This window comes from Argentina silus, assembly GCF_951799395.1.
Source record: "Argentina silus genome assembly, chromosome: 15".
In the NCBI taxonomy this organism is placed as follows: Eukaryota; Metazoa; Chordata; class Actinopteri; order Argentiniformes; family Argentinidae; genus Argentina; species Argentina silus.
In genome coordinates, this window is record NC_139669.1 from 9,251,225 (window position 1) to 9,271,765 (window position 20,541).

Here is a 20,541-nt window from a genome sequence, read left to right on the forward strand (position 1 = left end):
TGAACTAGTCTTTAGGTGTCATTAAACATCGAACATGACAAGTGAACTAGTCTTTAGGTGTCATTAAACATTGAACATGACAAGTGAACTAGTCTTTAGGTGTTATTAAACAACTAACATGAGCACAGAGCTTGTCTGTAATATAAAACACTGTCTCATGAACACAGAATCATGCTTAAAACCTGCACTCATTCTCTTTTCCTCTTTTCATGCTCCCTCGCTACTCTACCTCCTCCCTCACTCCCCCCCCTCCTCCGTGTCTTCCCTCCGTCCTCTGGTGTAATCTGGGGGGGATTACGTCCTCTCGGTGTGAGAGGAGATGGAGGTTGGCTCGTGAGTGTGATAATCTCTAACACAGGATTATGTCATCAACCATAATCTCCCTTGCTATCCTCTGGACATGCAGGACCACCTCTGGCCCATTCATCTGGGACCCTCAGATCTTGGGGGGGGGGGTGGTATTCCAGAAAGACAGTTTAGAAAATTCAGAGTTTTCTAAAGTAATCCGGCTTCAGAAAACTTGAAGTTGGAAGTCAGGATGATTCAGTTCCATAGAGGCTGATTCAGTGTCAAATGAAGCTGCTTAATTACACCTGTAATTGCACTTTACATGCACTGAAAGGCACAAGAGATGAACATCAATAGCTCTATTTAAGTAATGCAGGAAGCTACAACAAAGAGCCATGTCAGTGTCAGGTATTCATTGCCACCGATGTCACCACCTGTTGCTCATATTGCCTAAAATAATCAGAATCTATGATGAAAAATAGATTTGTCTTTTGACAGTCATGTTCTATTAATTTATGGAATTTTCTCATCATACATTTGTGTAGGCGAAGTGTTTGGTATTTGATGAAATAGAAATATGCTAACACATTCCAAGTAAGTTAGCTCAGGATTTGTTACCATAGTTTCGGATCCGGCTTTTCTTTGAGGGCTCTTTTTGGAACAGAAAATTCAGAGTTGATTTGAGCTCTGACTAAAGTTAGCTCACATACTAATGAATCCTGCTCTCTGAAATACCCCCCAGGACACACGTTAATCCCAACCCTTTGTTTTGAGATTTGATCAAGCGTGAATAATAATATAACAGAAGTTATAAGATTCATGTTTTTAATGCCCACTATCAAGCCTGGTTGTTGTTGTTGATGTGCTGATCTCCCCAGTAGCTCAATCCCACCTGTATCAAGTGAGAATTGTTTAAGCAGAGATGCTTTGATCTCATACATAGAGGATCAATCATTGGTTGTGCTATGTGGTTTGACCGTTTCATTGGTCTAGATAGAGGTGTGTCAGTGGCCGAGGGAGATTCCAATCACGTAGAGACTAAGCGGTAACATGATTAACCAATTACCTTTTCTTTCTAATGAATGAGTAATCATCTCGGAGCTGATCCTCCGACTGATGGGGCTCTGTACTGATGTAATATTTATGGCCAAGCTCCTGACATATGCAGGGAAGGATGCTAATCCAATAAGATACTGAGCTGAATTAATGCCAGAGGATATCAGTCTCAATATGCTGGTTATTAACGTTTCAAAATTCACATTCTCATTGAATGATTCATTTCACATACCTTTTTTTCATAGATGTATTTCTTTCTATGGATTTTGTACTTAAGCAAATCAAATGTCCTTGAAAATCAGTAGTGGACCATTATCCATAAATGTGGATACATATTTCAAATATGATGCTCAAAATCGTCTTTTTTTTTCCTCATAGTGATGGTGTGCGTGTGCTTACCTCTCTCTCCGGCATGTGTGTGTTCGGGGCTGTGTGTGTCCAAGGGGTAGATGGTACTGGTGGGACTGGTATCACTGGTGTGATCCTGCTGGTCCATAGATCTCACTCCGTTCTCATACAGCTGACTCTCCCCATGACGCAGCCGCCAGGTCAGGCCAAACAGATGCACCGCTAGAGGACAAACACACACACACACACACACACACAGATCATTATTCAGAGCATGCAGAGGGGTGTGGTCGATTCCACTTTAATGCTTGTCTTAAAGCCCTCATACAGTTTATGTGCTTATTAGCGCCCAGCATGGCAGTGGGCAATTAACTCACACACATATACACACACACACACACACACACACACACACACACACACACACACACACACACACACACACACACAGCGTGGTGGCACAGGTGGGCAATTAAGGGAGATCTTCTGAGCCCAGGGCTGGTATTAAACTGCTAACACATTCTTTTATGCATGACTAATGACACTTTCAAAGCTGCTGTGAATTCATAATCCATATGGGCCTTTTAAACAACAAAGGATATGGGGGAGGGGGGGCACTGGACTCCCCCCTGTTAAAAAGTTTACTATGGCAACAATCAAAGATGATGTTAAATAAAAACAACCAACACCTGCTGATTTAGAAAATTAATTAGTGCCTGGCCAGCCTGTCAATAAAACTGCCACTAAAAACTGTCGTTGGTCAAACGAGTCACTGTGCTCCCTTCTGAAGAGCTTTTTAGTCAAACAATCCTTTCAGATTCCAAGTTAAAAGAGTCTAAAAAGGATCTTCCCTTTGGAGCTATCGAACTACAAAGACAATGAAATGAATCATTTTGAGTTTTTTGTTCCCCAGGCAGATACAGCACATCAAACAAACACAAAGAGTGAAATCACAGAGTAAACTACATTCTGTGTTGACAGTTAGTGGACGGTTATTGCATTTAGATCAAGGTAAAGAACTTCCAACGACTTCAATGAACTTAACTATCTGTCTTCTGTCTGCTGATTTCCCGTACCCAGAAAATCAGACACACACACATGCCCACCCAGACACACACACATGCCCACACAAAATAGGATGTTCTCAAACAGCCACATACACAGACACGCGTGCGCGCGCACACACACACACACACACGCACACACACACACACACACACACACACACACACACACACACACCCTCCTCTCCTCTTCCAGCTGATGAGGAATACCTAATTAAACTCCAAATAGATCAAAGACATTTACATTCGCTTTACACCGTACTGGTAAAAATTTATAATTTTTCTTTGAAAACATGGTACATTTTTGATGAGCTCCGAGAGTTGGAGCAGATTTGATCCCATTCTCAAAAGCTCACTGGAATCCATGACGCCTCAAACAGACAGGGAAACGACGAACCACACATTTCAACATGTTCAACTTCTGACAAGTCCAAGTGCTGTTGGTTTATCTATCTAATGAAGCATTATAGGGAAGCTTCAAAGCATTGCACAGTGGATTACCAGAACCATTAGGGAAGCGCTATTCCGTGGTTCGATTCTGACTAATTGAGCCGTAGCTGTGTGACGAACATGGACACGTACAGTATGGCAATTGTGAGTAATACTGTTTTAACACTTCTATTACTGCTTTCTCAGACCTGTCGTGACCTGACTCTAATTGGCTCTATCGTATGGTACCCTTCAGTGAGTGTCTTTCTACTATACAATTAGTCATTGCCAATGTTCCATTCCAGAATCATGTTATTCTATACATGCTTTATATGTCCCCAGGCAGCTTCCATGTCATGCTATTCTTTGATTATGATACTCTCACTTTACAAGCATATAAGAATCAGTATTCAGGACAATGACGATGAGTGCATTCAGCTATCCTCAAAGGGTGTATTACTGTATTTGGTGTAGTTAGACTATAGAGGACCTGATTAGTTATTTCCTCCATTTTATTTGTTTCTCCTTTGTCTCTACCCACTCTTCTTCCTCCTTCTCTTCTTCCTTCTCTTCTTCCCTCTCCACTCTGCTCTTACTCCCTCTTCTCCCCCCTCACTCTTCTCTCTCCTCTCTTCTCTCTCCTCTCTTCTCCCTCCTCCATCTCCCTCTCTCAGCGCCAGAGTGGCCGTGCTCCAGTGGAGACAGCAGCAGTAGGCAGGTCCTCAGGTAAGTGCTGTGCTCCTTGTCTCCTCTCAGGCCCTGAGGCCCTCCTCATCATCTCTCTCTCTCTCAGGCTGTTGACCTTTAGTTGCAGCACTTAGCGTTCAGAGCTGTAAAACAGCCACTGGAGAGAGAACGCACAAGGACCAGTGAGCAGGACAGGGATGGGGAGAAGTGGGTAGGAGAGGGCTGGGGCAGAGTTAGGGAGGCTGAGCAGGCTCACTCACACACACACACACACACACACACACACACACACACACACACACACATACACACACATACGTACTGTAAACGCACGCACGCACGCACACACGCACCCACACCGCCCCCACACACATCCACACACACACACACACACACACACACACACACACACACACACACACACTCACAGGGGTTCCAGTAAAATAAATCTTAATCTGTCAACATGACGGACGAGGTTGAAAAAAAATCTGTCACAGTCAATTTTTACCTGTCATTATCAATTGCGTTACATGATTAGAACTCGCTATCGCGTCTCGTTCCAAAAAACCCCATCGTCGCTTTAAGCAATAAATTAGCTTCACTGCAACATCAGTTAGACTGCAATAGAGATGGAGAAGGCCTACCAGCCTGGTAATGTGGACCAAATATGACTCTGGTATGGACATTTACTGTCAATCATCATGACAGCACCAATTAGGTCACACAGTCAAGGCAGGGCTAAAACAATAGGCTGTTTTTCACAGTTTCTTGCTGTTTTAATTGAGGTTTGTTCTTTTGCAGCAATATTTCTCTCAAAATGACGGGTAGCATTTGGAATTTTCCTGTCAACACTTACACACGTGCGCACACACACACATACACACACACAGACATAACCCCCCCACACACACACACAGACACAGACACAGACACAGACACAGACACACACACACACACACACACACACACACACACACACACACACACACACACACACACACACACACGTCCTGTATTGCTCTCTGCAGCATTCTCCCAGTTCCTGTCATTAAAGAGCAGCAGCAAAAGGCAGAGTGGCAGAGTAGCAGAGCTGATATTAGACCAGCGGTGCAGTGCGCTAACCGGCATGGGCCTCCACACACATGCATCATTTATCAGTGTGACAGAGAGATGACTAGTGTAGGTAATAGGATGGCGCTATAGAGGGGGGAGAGGATGGTACCTCTGGTCTGTGGTGCCCAGTAGAGCTCTGTCTGATGTGTGATAGGGCAGGATGGTTATGATAGAGGGCTAGAACAGAGTATCTCTGGTATATCTTTGGTAGCCAGCAGAGATACATGGATATGGCTGGAGAGATGTATGAATATTATAGGTGGAATGTGACTTGTGTGTCTTTGTCACCTGATGGATGGAACATGTTCAAGCAGTAAGTAATTCCTATTGCTGTAATCTCCAGGCAGATAAATTTGTTTTTTTATGTGAACACAGAAACCCTTACAAGAGGAGAAACACAGAGAGGTGTGATGTGGTGCTGCACGCCTGGCCTGGTTTGTTGTTGGGCTGTCAGGGGAATATGTGTTGTAACGTCTCTGTGGATCAGCGGAGGATGGGCGGAGGCACACATCGGAGGACGGGGCTCATTGTGATGCATGGAATGGAATGAGGAATGGTTTCATGTGTGTTTGATACCATTCCATATTCCATTCCATGCATTACAATCGACCAGCCTCCCCTGCTGTGGATCAGTGTAGAAATGATTGCATGTGTGGTGATTGATTGGATTCCGGTGGGGGGGGGGGGTGGTGTGCCGGGGTGTGTATAGGAGGGGGTGTGAGGTTGTCTGTGTGTGAGAAGATTAGGGTTATTGGAGTGTTGGTGTGTAGGGGGGTTGTGAAGGTTGGTGTAGGATGTTGGAGGGGAGGTGTGCGTGTGCGTGTGTGTGTGTGTGTGTGTGTGTGTGTGTGTATGTGTATGTGTGTGTTTCTACTGAGGATCTCCACCTTGTTGTGGTGGAGAAGCTTGTGCGTTCCTGAGATTCAAAAAGCGATGCCATCTGGAGCTTAGCCAGTCATGTGGCCCTAAGTTCCTGGTAGGGTCACCCAGGGTGGTAAGGTCAAGGTGGAGGTTCCAGAAGAAGTGCGACCCAACCAAGACCCCAATGGTGGAGCAGGCGGAAGATGACGGAAAGTCACCACGGCTGTGAAAGGGGAGGAAGGCTGCAGCATAGGGAGGTCCCCAATCGTCATGGTCTCCATGCCATTGGACCCTGGCTCCTGTTTGTCAAGGACCGTGTGGTGACTGCCTGTGCATCAGTCTTCCCATGTTAAAAGTAGTCACGCGCAGGCGTCTTCCTGAAAGGGAACAGTACATCCCGAATCAAGTCCTCTGGTGATCAGGAAACGGTGACGGGAGCAGGACAAAAAAGTCTGAGGCAGATAAAGCTGCTGCACCCTTGACTGAGCAGCCCTTGTTAGGACCCACTCTGCTCACCCCAGTGGAGGAAGGGGCTCAAAAAGATAACTTAAAAATAGCCTGCCTCTTAACTCTTGACTGGGTTATCGTGTCCACTGGGTTCACCTCTTTTGCAGTCAGAAACTAAGAACAATTCAAATGAACTTTGGAGCCTGGAACGTACAAACCCTAATGGACAGAACGAGTGATCGACCTGAAAGGCGAACCGCAATCATAGCCAGAGAGCTTAGGAGATTTCTATTGAGGGGCCGCTGAAGGAGGAGAAAGGCGGATATACCTACTTCTGGAAAGGAAAACCGGCTGGTGAACCAAGGATCCATGGAGTGGAATTTGCTTTTGAGAATGGACTCACCAGCCACCTCTCCAAACTCCCTATGGGCGTTAACGAACGGTTATGACCATTGATTTGATGCTTGCAAACAATCAAATGGTTATGGTTGTGAGCACGTATGCTCCAACCCTGGACTCACAGGAAATGAAGGAGACCTTCTACACCGACATGGACGTAATGCTCACACAAATTCCAAAGGAGGACAACATAATTGTACTTGGGGATTTTAATGCCAGGGTTGGTCAGAACCATGACCTTTGGAGAGGCACAATTGGGAAGGAAGGAGTCACACAAACTTGAATGGAGTTCTTCTACTAACTAAATGTGCAGAAAATGATCTCACTATCAACAACACACTCTTCTCTATCAAAAGAACAAATTCAAAACATCCTGGATGTATCCCCGATCCAAACTGGCATCTCATGGATTTGAGTCGACATAGGCTTGACATCTGGAATGTCTGGGGGACGCCAGCAAATGGCAACGACTGTTCTCGGTGTAGAACTGCCCAAAGAATATCCTGAGGATATTGAAACACAGTGTAGCATGCTCAAGTCCACCAGGAAGACAATCATACTCGACCCTGAGTGATCACCGGTGATGACAGTGTATGTGTGTGTGTGTGTGTGTGTGTGTTAAAGGATAGATGGGGATTATAAAGACTTGCTTGTCCAGAGCCGCTTGAGCTCAAGTGCCACTGGACTGTTAAAAAGTCTTTATCAATACCCTCTCTCTCATAGCTTGACAGCTTGTTACCTGAGGAGACTTCTACACTATTGATGCCCACAAAGCAAAGAACAACTGCATACCAATTTACAACCAAACTACACCAAATATTAAACACTATCAGCAATGTAAACATGTTTACATTCACCCTAATCAGCGACTAATCATCAAGTCATTTGCTCCGAGGACAATAATGTAATTACTTTTACAATTAGTCATTACTATTAGAGGGCACTATAAATAAAGCAACCAGACTATCTGACAGCTACACTATGTTATCATCCAGTAAAAACAGCTTTGGGAGCAGAGAGAGAGAGAGAGAGAGAGAGAGAGAGAGAGGAGAGAATAGATAGATGGAGAAACATCAGAGGCAATAAAACAACAACAGTCTCTTACGACAGTGAGTAGAGAAACAGAGAGCCTGGGGGTCCATCTGCCATTCCTCCATCCAGTCTGACGGAGGACAGGAAGTGGTTTTCTCGCCTTCCTTCCACTACTATCCTGACAGGTATTAATACTCCTGTCATGGCTGTCAGGGTGGTCTGTCTGTGTGTGTGTGTGTGTGTGTGTGTGTGTGTGTGTGTGTGTGTGTGTGTGTGTGTGTGTGTGTGTGTCTCGGCCCTTTCCCGCCTGGCTAGTGTTTATATAAACCTTTCAAATCAGTCTCATAACAGCGATAACCTTTCTGTAATCTGGAAGTAGAGGATAGAGGGATTGAAAGATGGAGGAATGGAGGGATTGCAATGACTCATCTGTTCTCTCTGCCTGACTAATGGAGGCAGCATTATGCATGCTTAACCAAATATCTACCGTAGGATCAGATCACCCAACTCCTCGTCCTAGCCTCAGAAAAAGTCTCTCTCTTTCTCTCTCTCTCTCTCCCCCCGTCTCCCCCCCCTCTCTCATTAGGTTTCAGAGTGCTGAGTCATGCCCTCAGAAGGACTTGCCGTTAAATGAGCTCTGAATCTGCACCGTGTCAGTGTTACCCTCCGGCAACCACTGTCTACTGTCACAGGTGACACTATCCCACTGCTTCTTAAACACACACACACACGCACACACGCGCACACGCGCACACACACACACGCGCGCGCGCACACACACACACACACGCGTGTCTGATCTGATACAGCTCTTCATTTAGAAATGGGACTTAGGCACACACAGAAGTGGAGACTGTCAGAGAGAGAGAGAGAGAGAGAGAGAAAGAGAGAGGGAGAGAGAGAGAAAGAGAGAGAGAGAGAGAGAGAGAGAGAGCCAGAACTAAAGCATGTTGCCAAAGGCTCTCTGAAGCCATTTAGATCTCTGTTACCAAACACTCTGTAGCCATTTAGAGCTCTTTTACCAAAGGCCACGCTGCAATTTAGTGCTGCAGCAAAAGACCAGAACAGAGGTCTGAAAACAAAGAGAAACTGGACCAATCAATACAGACCTCAATGAGGCATGAAGGGTCTGTCTGTGAGAGGCCGACTGCCTAGGAGGTGACACACACATAAACACACACACACGCACATGCACGCATACGCACACGTACCCACGCACAGTTCTATCGACTTCCCCGCTCTTCAGCCAGTTAAACCAATCCCTCTCCTAACACTTCTCCTCTACAGCTCCCTAATGATCTGAGAACATCATCATCTCTCCTCAGCCCACCGTGTTCGTCCACTGTCTCTTTAAGACTGCACCTTCTACTTCTAAAGCAAGTCAACACATCCATGTGTACTGTACAAGTCTGCATCCGTACAAGCTGTCGTAGATGCGTGTGTAATTATATGTGTGTAATTATGTGTCTGTAATTGTGTGTGTGTGCGTGGTGTGCGTGGTGTGTGTGTGTGTGTGTGTCATTGTCCCATACTGAGAGGAGTTATGGTGAAAATGATATATATATAGAGAGAGAGATAGAGAGAGAAAGAGAGAGAGAGATAGAGAGAGAAAGAGAGAGAGAGTTACAAAAAGAGAGTGAAAAGAGCAATGTGAATGGCAGCATGTCGCTATAATTGAGTCATTGGTTTGTCAGTGTGTGACAAAGTCATTGGCGTGTGCGTGATTGCTGTGTGATTTGGATGGGAATATGATTATTTGATTGCAGGGTGGCACTGCTGGGATTCTCACTCTCGCATGCGTCAGAAGTATCTTGCTGTTGCCATAGAGATCATGAGCTTTTGTAACTGACATTTCCCATAGGCCAACGTTTCTCTTTTTCAATTGCGGAAAGTGTTTCTCTATTATATTCAAGCTTTAGCAAGGATCACGTTAAATGCCTGCACTCGAAAATATATTTCCTTTGTTAAATCCAAAAGATATCCAAAGAGATATCTTCCGTCTGGAAACAGGTTTATGAGAGCAACTCATCAGAGAGTGTGTGAGCCTGAGCCATGGGGGGGCATGAGAGGGAGAGAGATATGGCAGCCTGGTGTGAGGGGCTCGCTGGGCGGCAGCAAAGATGGCAGCCCTGATCTGGCTGCGTCTGTATAATCCACTGTGTATTATAGCAGGAGGCGCTGGTGGAGGCAGAAATCAAAGGACGGGCTCATTGTAATGTATGAAACGGAATGAGGAATGGTATCAAACACTCCATCCCATACCTCATTTCTTCTTATACATTAGAATGAGCCGGCCCTGCGATTTCTCCCAGTCACAGTCATTCAGAGGCTAGAGGCCCATGCTGTACATATCTGAGCCTAATATGATTGATGACCCATCTCTTATTGTCTTATGATACACCATCGACAGTGTGTGAGGAACGGTGAATATTACAGTTATTATTATTATTATTATTATTATTATTATTATTATTATTACTACCTCTTATCTGTCCCCTATCTCTCCTCTAATGCAGTCCTAATATATCACATCTGGTTGAGATATCTGATGTCTGTCTTACGCCTGTGCTGTGTTTAATAACAGAGGAGAAACTGAAGGAGGAGGGAGGGAGGGAGGAAGGGGGAGAAGGTAGGGGGAAGGAGGGAGAAGGGAGGGGGAAGGAGGCTGTGAGACAACAAATTAACAAATCTATTTAAAGCGTAGGCAGCACCAAGGGGTAAGGGAGGAGAGAGGGAGGAGCGGGGGAAAGGGGGAGAGGGGGAGAGGAGAGGATGGGGGTATGTCTTTAGCGAGTCACCACAGGGGGTCGGACTGATTTCACTTAATCTCTGCATCATCCCGTAAATCCTAAAATAACCTTTGTTGTGGTAATTGAAATGCTTTGAATTCATTCATTTGAAACATTATATCATTGTCTTGTTATTTGCTGGGATGGTTTTTCTTCACAATGAGAAGAACACAATACAAACAATCAAACAAAACCAAGCAACAGAGAGTTATTTCTGAATTGAGAGTGTTGGGCAAGGAGTAATGTCAATACATACAACGATATGATGCATCTCGTTCCTGAATCACAAACAGCAACACAAAAAAACGTATGTCAAGGTTTAATGATAATATCAAGACTACGTGATAGTTGTACATGTTTTTACCTAGAACAACTCAACAACAAGAAGCTCTACACCTTGAAGATAAAATTGAGAGTTAAAAGAGGCCATTTTGAACCAGGCCATGTGGTCTTCAACACTGCTGGTTAACATCTGTGCATTTTTCATTGATTATTTAATGTGACTGGTTGGTCAGAGTCCAAAGACGACCAACTAGAAGTGGACCTTCAGGTCAAGCTAAATACTCCTACTCCATGTAATCATGTAGGTGTATACCATCCATTACTTGTTCCCGAGGTGACGTCAACATGGAGATCAATCATTTCAAAGCAGGAAGAGAGCACGGCACCGATTAAAAGGTGATGTCGTCGCTGGCTCATCACTCACGCTCCTCAGTTACAGCCTAATTACCAGGGCAGGAACATTAATGGAATACGATGGTTCAAGCTACGGATTAATGTGTGTGTGTGTGTGTATGCGTGTGCACGCGCACGTGTGTGTGTGCACAGTATATGTGTGTGTGTGTGTGTGTGTGTGTGTGTGCGTGTGTGTGCATGCGCACGTGCGTGCGTGTGTGCACGGTATATGTGTGTGTGCACGTGCGTGCATGTATTTAATTTGTACCTCTGCTCAAATGAACATGACCTTGAGCACGGCGGGAGGGAAATGGACTTCTGGGTGGAGTGCAGAGCACTGAGGGGAAAATGAAGAGGGAGCAGGGAGGGGTAAATGAAGAGGGAGGAGGGAGGGGTAAATGAAGAGGGAGCAGGGAGGGGTAAATGAAGAGGGAGCAGGGAGGGGTAAATGAAGAGGGAGGAGGGAGGGGTAAATGAAGAGGGAGGAGGGAGGGGTAAATGAAGAGGGAGGAGGGAGGGGTAAATGAAGAGGGAGCAGGGAGGGGTAAATGAAGAGGGAGCAGGGAGGGGTAAATGAATAGGGAGGAGGGAGGGGTAAATGAAGAGGGAGGAGGGAGGGGTAAATGAAGAGGGAGCAGGGAGGGGTAAATGAAGAGGGAGCAGGGAGGGGTAAATGAAGAGGGAGGAGGGAGGGGTAAATGAAGAGGGAGCAGGGAGGGGTAAATGAAGAGGGAGCAGGGAGGGGTAAATGAAGAGGGAGGAGGGAGGGGTAAATGAAGAGGGAGCAGGGAGGGGTAAATGAAGAGGGAGGAGGGAGGGGTAAATGAAGAGGGAGGAGGGAGGGGTAAATGAAGAGGGAGGAGGGAGGGGTAAATGAGTGTGTGGGTGAGGTAGATGGGACAGGAACAGGGGATGAGGCTCAGAGTGGAACAAAGGAAGAAAATACGGGGGAAATAGTTGGATGCGGCAAACACCGAAAGCATATTCAATCACCCCTTCAAAAAAAAAAACACCATTTAAAAACATGTTTTTTTCTCATCCTGTTTGTGACTTGTCTTAGACTTCAGTCACAGTACTAGACATACAGTAGTTATATTGACACGGATACTGTCAAATGTGCCCATAGCATGTGACCATAGTGAGCTTACCAATGACGTATGTTAGCAGCAGAGCGAGGGTGAGGGTGAGGAGGGAGGCGGAGAGGGCCGTGCATTTCCAGTTGCAGCAGCGGTGGGGCTTGTTAAAGGTGAACAGCGGTCTGGTGACGCTGCCACGCGGCAGAGGCCGAGGGGGCGGGGAGTACACCGTGCCCGAGGTCAGAGGGTAACCCTGTCCCGCCCCCGACAGCAGAGTCGACGAACCAGAGCTCTGCTTGAACAGGAAGTGCCTGCAGGAAAAGACAGAGGGATAGGTTATGACACAACACCGTCAGCATATACAGAGACAGAACAGCATTATGAACACAACCAGAATAGAATTCAACAACAACTAAATAAAGACACATTCATAAGAACAATCGTTCCCTCCTTAAATGCCATGAAACTCTCTAATGAGCCCAACAGTGTTTCTGGCACCGGCCCATCCTGAAACCGCCACACAGAAAGACCTGGCTTAGAGCCATCAGTGGGTTCCAAACCTGGCATTTGGGAAACCCTGCATCACAATAGAACAGGTCATTAACAAACATGGTACTGTTTAGGAATGAACGTAGACGGAGCTTTTTCTCTGTCATTCACAGTGTCTTTTAGACGCAGGCTACCTGAGGGGGGATTCTACAGCCTCAGGATGGATGGACTGGGAGGAGAATTTGCCCCCTAGGTAGAATAATCTAGAGATGTCACTCTGATGTGGCAGAGCGGCTGTGTGAATGTGGAGGCGGGCAGGGTAAGGCTGTGTGAATGTGGAGGCGGGCAGGGTAAGGCTGTGTGAATGTGGAGGCGGGCAGGGTACGGCTGTGAGAGTGTTTATTTCAGGGTCACAGACTGCTGCGGCTCTGAGAGGAGAGGAGAGTTTACATGGCCACCCTGACGAACTGTCAGGAGTGCTCACACGCGCACACACACACGCACACACTCTCATTCTCTTCTCTCCAACAGACCTCTGTCAGTAAACATGAGATACTATGGAGCTGGCTATTCTCATCCTCTGCTTCCTTCATCCTTTGTTACCCTCATCCTCTGTTCCCCTGCAGCACCAGTGTGTCTAATACAAAACCCTCCCAGCCAGCCTCTCCCCAGAAAGCCATGACTCAGAGAGCTGAGACAGGGGGCACAGAGGACTCAGAGAGCACCAGTCGAGCCCACTCACACACCAGGGGGTCACCCAGGAGTCACACGGTACCTAAAACACCACAGCCCACCATGCCGTCTGTGTCCGTGTTAAAGCACCCAATCTCTCTTCCTAGCCTCAGAAAAAGTCTCTCTGTCTCTCTCTCTCTGTCTCTCTCTCTCTCTCTCTCTCTGTCTCTCTCTGTCTCTCACCCCCTTGATCTTCCAAGACAATATCCACAGGCAACACCCAGCAAGCTCGTTCCTCATAGAGGAGAACAGATTTCCCCTGAGAGAGGAAAGAAATTATAGTTTCACCTCCACGGGAGGTCTGTATGTCTGAGGCCTAGGGACTAGTTTTAGGTGTGTGTGTGTGTGTGTGTGTGTGTGTGTGTGTGTGTGTGTGTGGTCTAACCTCTCAGAGATGAGAGAGGGAGAGAAGCCTCCAGTCTATTTACTATAACTCTAAACGTAACTCTCCTTCGTAACACACCCAGCGAGACACAGTCAGATACTGTATATTGAATATCTATATCTGCTGAACTGCTTTCATGACCTCTAGAGAAACATAACAGAAATGCATTACGATGGGAAATCCATGGACACTTCAAACAATGTTAATCTCCAGTGTAGTGTGTGTGTGTGTGTGTGTGTGTGTGTGTGTGTGTGTGTGTGTGTGTGTGTGTGTGTGTGGACCAGGGACTAGTAATATCTCTCAGAGATGAGAGGGATAGAAGGGCTCCAGTCTACTTATTACAGTCTAAACTCTCCTTCATAACACACCCAGCGAGACACAGTCAAATATATTGAATATCTATATCTGCTGAACTGCTTACATGACCTCTCAAGAAATATAACAGAAATGCAGTACGATGGGAAATCCATGGACACTTCAAACAATGTTAATCTCCAGTGTCGTAACGTCGATTCATTTCAATATGAATTCATCAAATAAGCAGCACTGGAACTTTGGCAGGCTTTACTCAAATAGATTATTTTTGCTGCATGAAAATGAGGTTGTAGCATCACTCATAATTCTATCAGTAAGAGCTAGCGTTAAGCATGTTAAGTTTGTAAATACTTAGTAAATCCTCAATCTCATGCTTTGAGATAGACCTGATAAGAATATCAGGGAGTCATGATGAAGACAGGAAACTGTGAATTCTTGCCAAAGTAGTTAAAATTACCATTCGTTCCAGTGGGTGTGCTGTGGTACTAACAGTAAGTCAACAAACATTTCAAAATAACAAAGAAGTGAGAGACCGGGGGGGGAGCGAAAGTGGGGCACAGACAGACAGACAGACAGACAGACAAACAGACAGACAGACAGACACATCCTGTAGCCTGTGGCCCGCACTGTGAACGGCCAGATGGACATATAACCTGATATACTCTATAGATACAGTAACTGAGTTTCATGAAGTCTTAAAATTAGACTGAACTTCTGACAGGTTTTTTTCCCCATTGACATTCATACCGTATATATAACCAATGATTAATTCAAATTGTCATTGCATCTAATTCGCTCTTCCTTTCTTTAAATGAGAGAGGATCTAATTATGGGTAGATTCATATCTTATTAAAACCCTTTCCCCTCCGCTGGTAGCCTGCCAATCCCATCCTCATCTAATGGAAGAACTCAGCTGCTAACAACTCCTCATTAAACATGCAAACTGAGTTTTTGCCTTCCTTTATCTCAGCGAAGACCGACTCACAAACGAAGGCCACAAAATAATACTCTAATCAATTATTCCTAACACAGCAACTGTTTAATTCTCTTTGATGGAACAGTCTGCTGTTGTGTGAACTGCAAACATTTGGAGACATTTCTGGAGGACAGAAGTTGAAACTCGAGTCATAATTCTCCCAAGCTGTTCCTGAAGAGAGGAGAGTGTGGTCCCAGATGGACTGACTGACTGGTGGGGTGACACTGACTGACTGACTGGCTGGCGGGGGGACTGACTGACTGACTGATGGGGGGACTGACTGACTGACATTTGTTGTAAGTCCCTTTGGATAAAGGCGTCTGCTTAATGCCATAAATGTAAAAATGTAAATGATAGGGGGACTGACTGACTGGCGGGGGGACTGTCTGACTGACTGATGGGGGGGGACTGACTGACTGACAGACTGACTGATGGGGGGACTGATCGACTGATGGGGGGGACTGACTGACTGGTGGGGGGACTGACTGACTGGTGGGGTGACACTGACTGATTGACTGACTGGTGGGGGGACTGACTGACTGGTGGGGGGACTGACTGACTGGTGGGGTGACACTGACTGACTGACTGACTGGTGGGGGGACTGAGGAATACTGTGGAGCCGACACCCAACATACAGAACACTCAGCCTCTCTGGGAAGGAAAAGAAAGTTTCTCTACATTCTCTACTACTCTATTAACGCCCATGAGGTGCCGAGTGTCTCTAGTCCATCTGGTCTGGTCATGTCTTGCACATTTGGCACCAATGTAAGATACAACAGCACACAGCCCTTTCTGCTCTGGATGAGTTGTCCCCAGTGACCTGCAGCTGATGGATCTGCAGGAGGTCTCTCCAATGTCACCTGTCGCGTTGGGGGCCAGGCTTGGTTCTGTCTCTGCTTTGTCTTTGTCATGACACACATTAACCATGGCCTGAGGAGACGGCTACAGCAGATTCTTATGCTACCCTGCAGGTATGACTCAGTTGGTTACCTCCAGCATCTACAAGATGTATTGTTCTGCTGCTCTTTTTTGTAAATTTGTTATTGCTATTTTGTTAATATTTTGCTATCTTGTCAATATTTGCTATTTGTTTTTTTATGTCCATGCACCAACCTCACCAAGTCAATTTCCTGTATATGCAAAAATACTTGGCCAAATAAAAGAATTCTGATTCTGATTCTGAATTCTGATTCGTAGGTTATGAAGTGAATTCTATCCGAATAAATCTGATTCTACAGTGTAGAAGGTGTATGACGCGTCTGGTCTCCTACAGTATGTAGATACATACTGTATATATAAGTCTGTTCTGCTCATTCCAATTCAACGATGCTGGTGGTAGGCCTCACCTGGTCTCCAGGGGGATGTTGCTGTTGAGGACCCAGCTGTTGTGGATCTGTGTTGGGTCTGTGCCCGTGCCAATGTCTGACCCCTGGCTGCCCTGGTGGCCCTGACTGGCCTGGCACCGTGTGGGCATGGTCTTCCTCTGCAGGCTGACCTGAGCGTACGGGGCCGGGCGGGCACAGGTGCAGGCGTGGGGGGGAGGCGGAGGAGGGGGGAGAGGTCGGAAGGAGAACTGACCACCTGGACTGCTGGGCAACTCTGCAGAGAGAGAGAGAGAGAGAGAGAGGGAGAGAGAGGAGGGGCTGGGGTGTCAGTGTATTTTTCATCAACAGTCAATATTTAATAGCAGAGAATACTGTATAAATGCAAAAGATGGACAATAAGACTTAAATTTGCTCTGAACATTTGAGGGTAAATGAGTTGGCTGAGGAGGCACAACAGCTGGTTGTCATGCTGATAGTGACAAAAACACAATTTGGGATGCCCAGTAGCGTCCAGTGTCCTGCCTGCCTGCCTGCCTGCCTGCCTGCCTGCCTGTCTGCCTGCCTGCCTGCCTGCATGCCTGCCCACACTCCCCATCCCTATATAAACACAGTGTTGGCTGGACCCAACACGGAGCAGTCTTTAAAGAGGAAACAGCTTTAGCTTAATCTGTCCTCGCCAGCAGAACACATATGTTTATTATAAGATCTACTGTTGGAATGAGCTGGCCAGCTGTACCTCTAACTGCTAACCTCAGGGCTGCTCGCTCCCTCTCTCGCTCTCTCTCTCTCTCTCTCCAGGCAGGGTCACATCCAGGTGGAAGTGCCATAACAACACAGGAACAGAGAGAATGTAAAAGAAGGGGATTTTCTGGACGAGACTGGCTGTGTTGAGGTGAGAGAGGGAGACAGGGAGAGAGGGAGAGAGAACAGGGGAGAAGGGGGACAGGCAGTAATCTTGGTGAGTAGTGTGACACCAGGGGCAGAGCAGCCAGATGGTGCATTAGAAGGCTTAGCTTATGCAGCTTTGGGACAACTGCTAAAGTGCCACAAACTCCCAACACACCCATGCACACATACACACACACACACACACACGCACCCATGCACACATACACACACACACACACACACACACACACACACACACACACACACACACACACACACACACACACACACACACACACACACACACACACACACACACACACACACACACACACGCTGTGATGTTATTAAATAGTAGATGTAACCTAAATAAGCCTGCCGATATAGGGCAAGAGTCCTGTGATATTTGGCAGGCCAGCCAACAGGCATCAAACATCAAATCAACTCTGAGGGGAAAGTCATTACAGCAGTCGTTTCCAGTTCTGACAGTGTGAGACATGTGCCCAGCAGTGGGGTGGGTTTGGGTTCAGGAGGGGTTGGACCAGGAGAGTCTGGTGGAGGTAGAATTCAGAGGATGGGGCTCATTGTAATGCATGGAACGGAATTAGGAATGGTATCAGCATTATACTAAGCCCGTCTCCTGATTTTCTATCTCCACCAGCCACCACTGAGTTGGACATCCATTTGAGGTCCTTCTTGGCTGCTTTGGTCTATTTTGGTCATTTTTTAGGAAATCTGACATGATTACGTAAAAAAAAATATGAAGTAAGCCTTTTTTCAGCGGAAGGACAGGAGATATGACAGGATTAATGTGGCAGGTATAGGGGAGAGGTATTAAAATGTTTTTTGGTGCAAGGGAGGCTGGTGGAGGTAGAAATCGGTAGACGGGCTCAGTGTAATGCACGGAATGGAATACATGGAATGGATTCAAATACCATTCCTCATTCCATTCCATGCATTACAATTAGCAGTGCTGGTGAGTAGTTCCACTAACTGTAGCTCAACTATCAGTTTAATTGCATTTTGCTGTAGCGTGGTGGTACAGTAGTTAAACTCAATTAAAATCCTAGTAATGTTTCCAGTAGTTAATTATATTGTTGCCATGTAGCGGTGGAGTAAGCTACCGTCATGACTCACTACATGTTTCCAAAAGAAAACAAAAAAACCCATTGGAATTCAACTCATTTTCTAGCCATTGAATATCAAATCTCCCTCCCTCCCTCCCTCCCTCCCTCCCTTCCCTTACTGCCTTCGTCTCCCCGCTTTGCTCCATCTTACCAGTGCTCTCTCTCTCTGAAGTCACTAAGTGTTTTAGTTACACACTTTCTGTCACATGGACTGGTCATCTTTCAGTAACACACTGTCGTGTGTTGGCTGAAGTAGTTTCAATGGAGTGAATTTTTATACATATATATTTTTTATATAATTTTGTATCCTTTTTATGGTAGCTTTAGCTACATAGCTTTAGCTAGCTTTAGCTACATTTCTCTCAAGGGTAGCTTTAGTGTTGTGCAACTCAAGCAAAGAGCTTGTGAAGTAATTGGTAATGTAGTTAAATACATTTTCAGAGTAGCTTCCCCAACACAGACAAAGAGCCTGTCCTCCAATTTCTACCTACACCAGCCTCCACTGATTTGGTGGGATATACTGTATTTAAAATAGTCCTGTGGACTGGTATTAACGCAGTACTGAGAAATGTTATTAAAAACGGTATGGGAGAAAGGTAATAAACATGTAAAAGAGCAGCGAGGACAATTAAAGCAGTACCTTGAAGGTACTGAGAAACAGAAGTAATGAAGCAGTCAGTGTTCCTGAATGTGTGCCCCCCCCCCACACACACACACAAACACTAATGGCTATGCAGATAATGAGTTTTCTCACAGTTCGCGTTTGTCAGAAGGTGACTTTAAGCAGGTGTAAGACTTCAAATGGATCACATATGCAAAATAATGTGTGTGTGTGTTAGTGTGTGTGTGTATGTGTTAATGTGTGTGGGTGTTAGTGTGTGTGTGTATGTGTTAATGGGTGTGGGTGTGGGTGTGTGTGTGTATCATGCTCATTAAAATGTTCATTTTCCAATGCTCTTTTGCGCTCCATATGTTCAGCAGTACCTTAACATTTATGTTCCTAATTGGACTTTGAGAAAGCATACAATAATGAGGTGTCTTGAGGATCTGGAGAAAAAACACAAAACGTTTCTATATATATATATACACTCAACGGCCACTATATTAGGTACACCTGTTCAACTGCTCGGTAACGCAAATATCTAATCAGCCAATCACATGGCAGCAATTCAATGCATTTAGGCATGTAGACATGGTCAAGACGACCTGCTGAAGTTCAAGCTGAGCATCAGAATGGGGAAGAAAGGTGATTTAAGTGACTTTGAACGTGGCATGGTTGTTGGTGCCAGACGGGCTGGTCTGAGTATTTCAGAAACTGCTGATCTATTGGGATTTTCACGCACAACCATCTCTAGGGTTTACAGAGAATGGTCGGAAAAAGAGAAAATATCCAGTGAGCGGCAGTTCTCTGGACGAAAATGCCTTGTTGATGCCAGAGGTCAGAGGAGAATGGCCAGACTGGTTCAAGATGATAGAAAGGCAACAGTAACTCAAATAACTACTCGTTACAACCAAGTTATGCAGAAGACCATCTCTGAACACACAACACGTCGAACCTTGAAGCAGATGGGCTACAAAAGGGGGTCCAACCCAGTACTAGCAAGGTGCACCTAATAAAGTGGCGGTGAGTGTATATAGACCATAGATTAGATATAGATACATACAAAAGTATAATAAGATCAACTTATACTGCAAGAAACGGTTTGTGACATTGAATGGCATGATATTAATCTATTAGTGTACAGTGGGCTCATTGTATTGCTTATTGTATTGTGTCTTTCCCCCTCTCCTTCATTCCTCCTCTCCCTCTCTCCCCCTCTCCTTCATTCCTCCTCTCCCTCTCTCCCCCTCTCCTTCATTCCCCCTCTCCCTCTCTCCCCCTCTCCTTCATTCCTCCTCTCCCTCTCTCCCCCTCTCCTTCATTCCTCCTCTCCCTCTCTCCCCCTCTCCTTCATTCCTCCTCTCCCTCTCTCCCCCTCTCCTTCATTCCTCCTCTCCCTCTCTCCCCCTCTCCTTCATTCCTCCTCTCCCTCTCTCTTA

The 20,541-nt window shown here is 45.8% G+C and overlaps 1 protein-coding gene across 1 annotated transcript in view; it reads right to left on the reverse strand.

Annotated features, from left to right (window-relative positions):
• Nucleotides 1-20,541, reverse strand: part of LOC310816136 (teneurin-1-like) — a gene marked incomplete at its 5' end in the record, with an annotated part of 101,666 nt that overhangs the window by 57,473 nt on the left and 23,652 nt on the right. Inside the window, 3 exons of the mRNA XM_083686149.1 lie at nt 1,744-1,914; nt 12,337-12,575; nt 16,508-16,760. Coding sequence (XP_083542275.1) covers nt 1,744-1,914; nt 12,337-12,575; nt 16,508-16,760 — 663 coding nt within the window. The remainder of the gene's footprint in view (nt 1-1,743; nt 1,915-12,336; nt 12,576-16,507; nt 16,761-20,541) is intronic.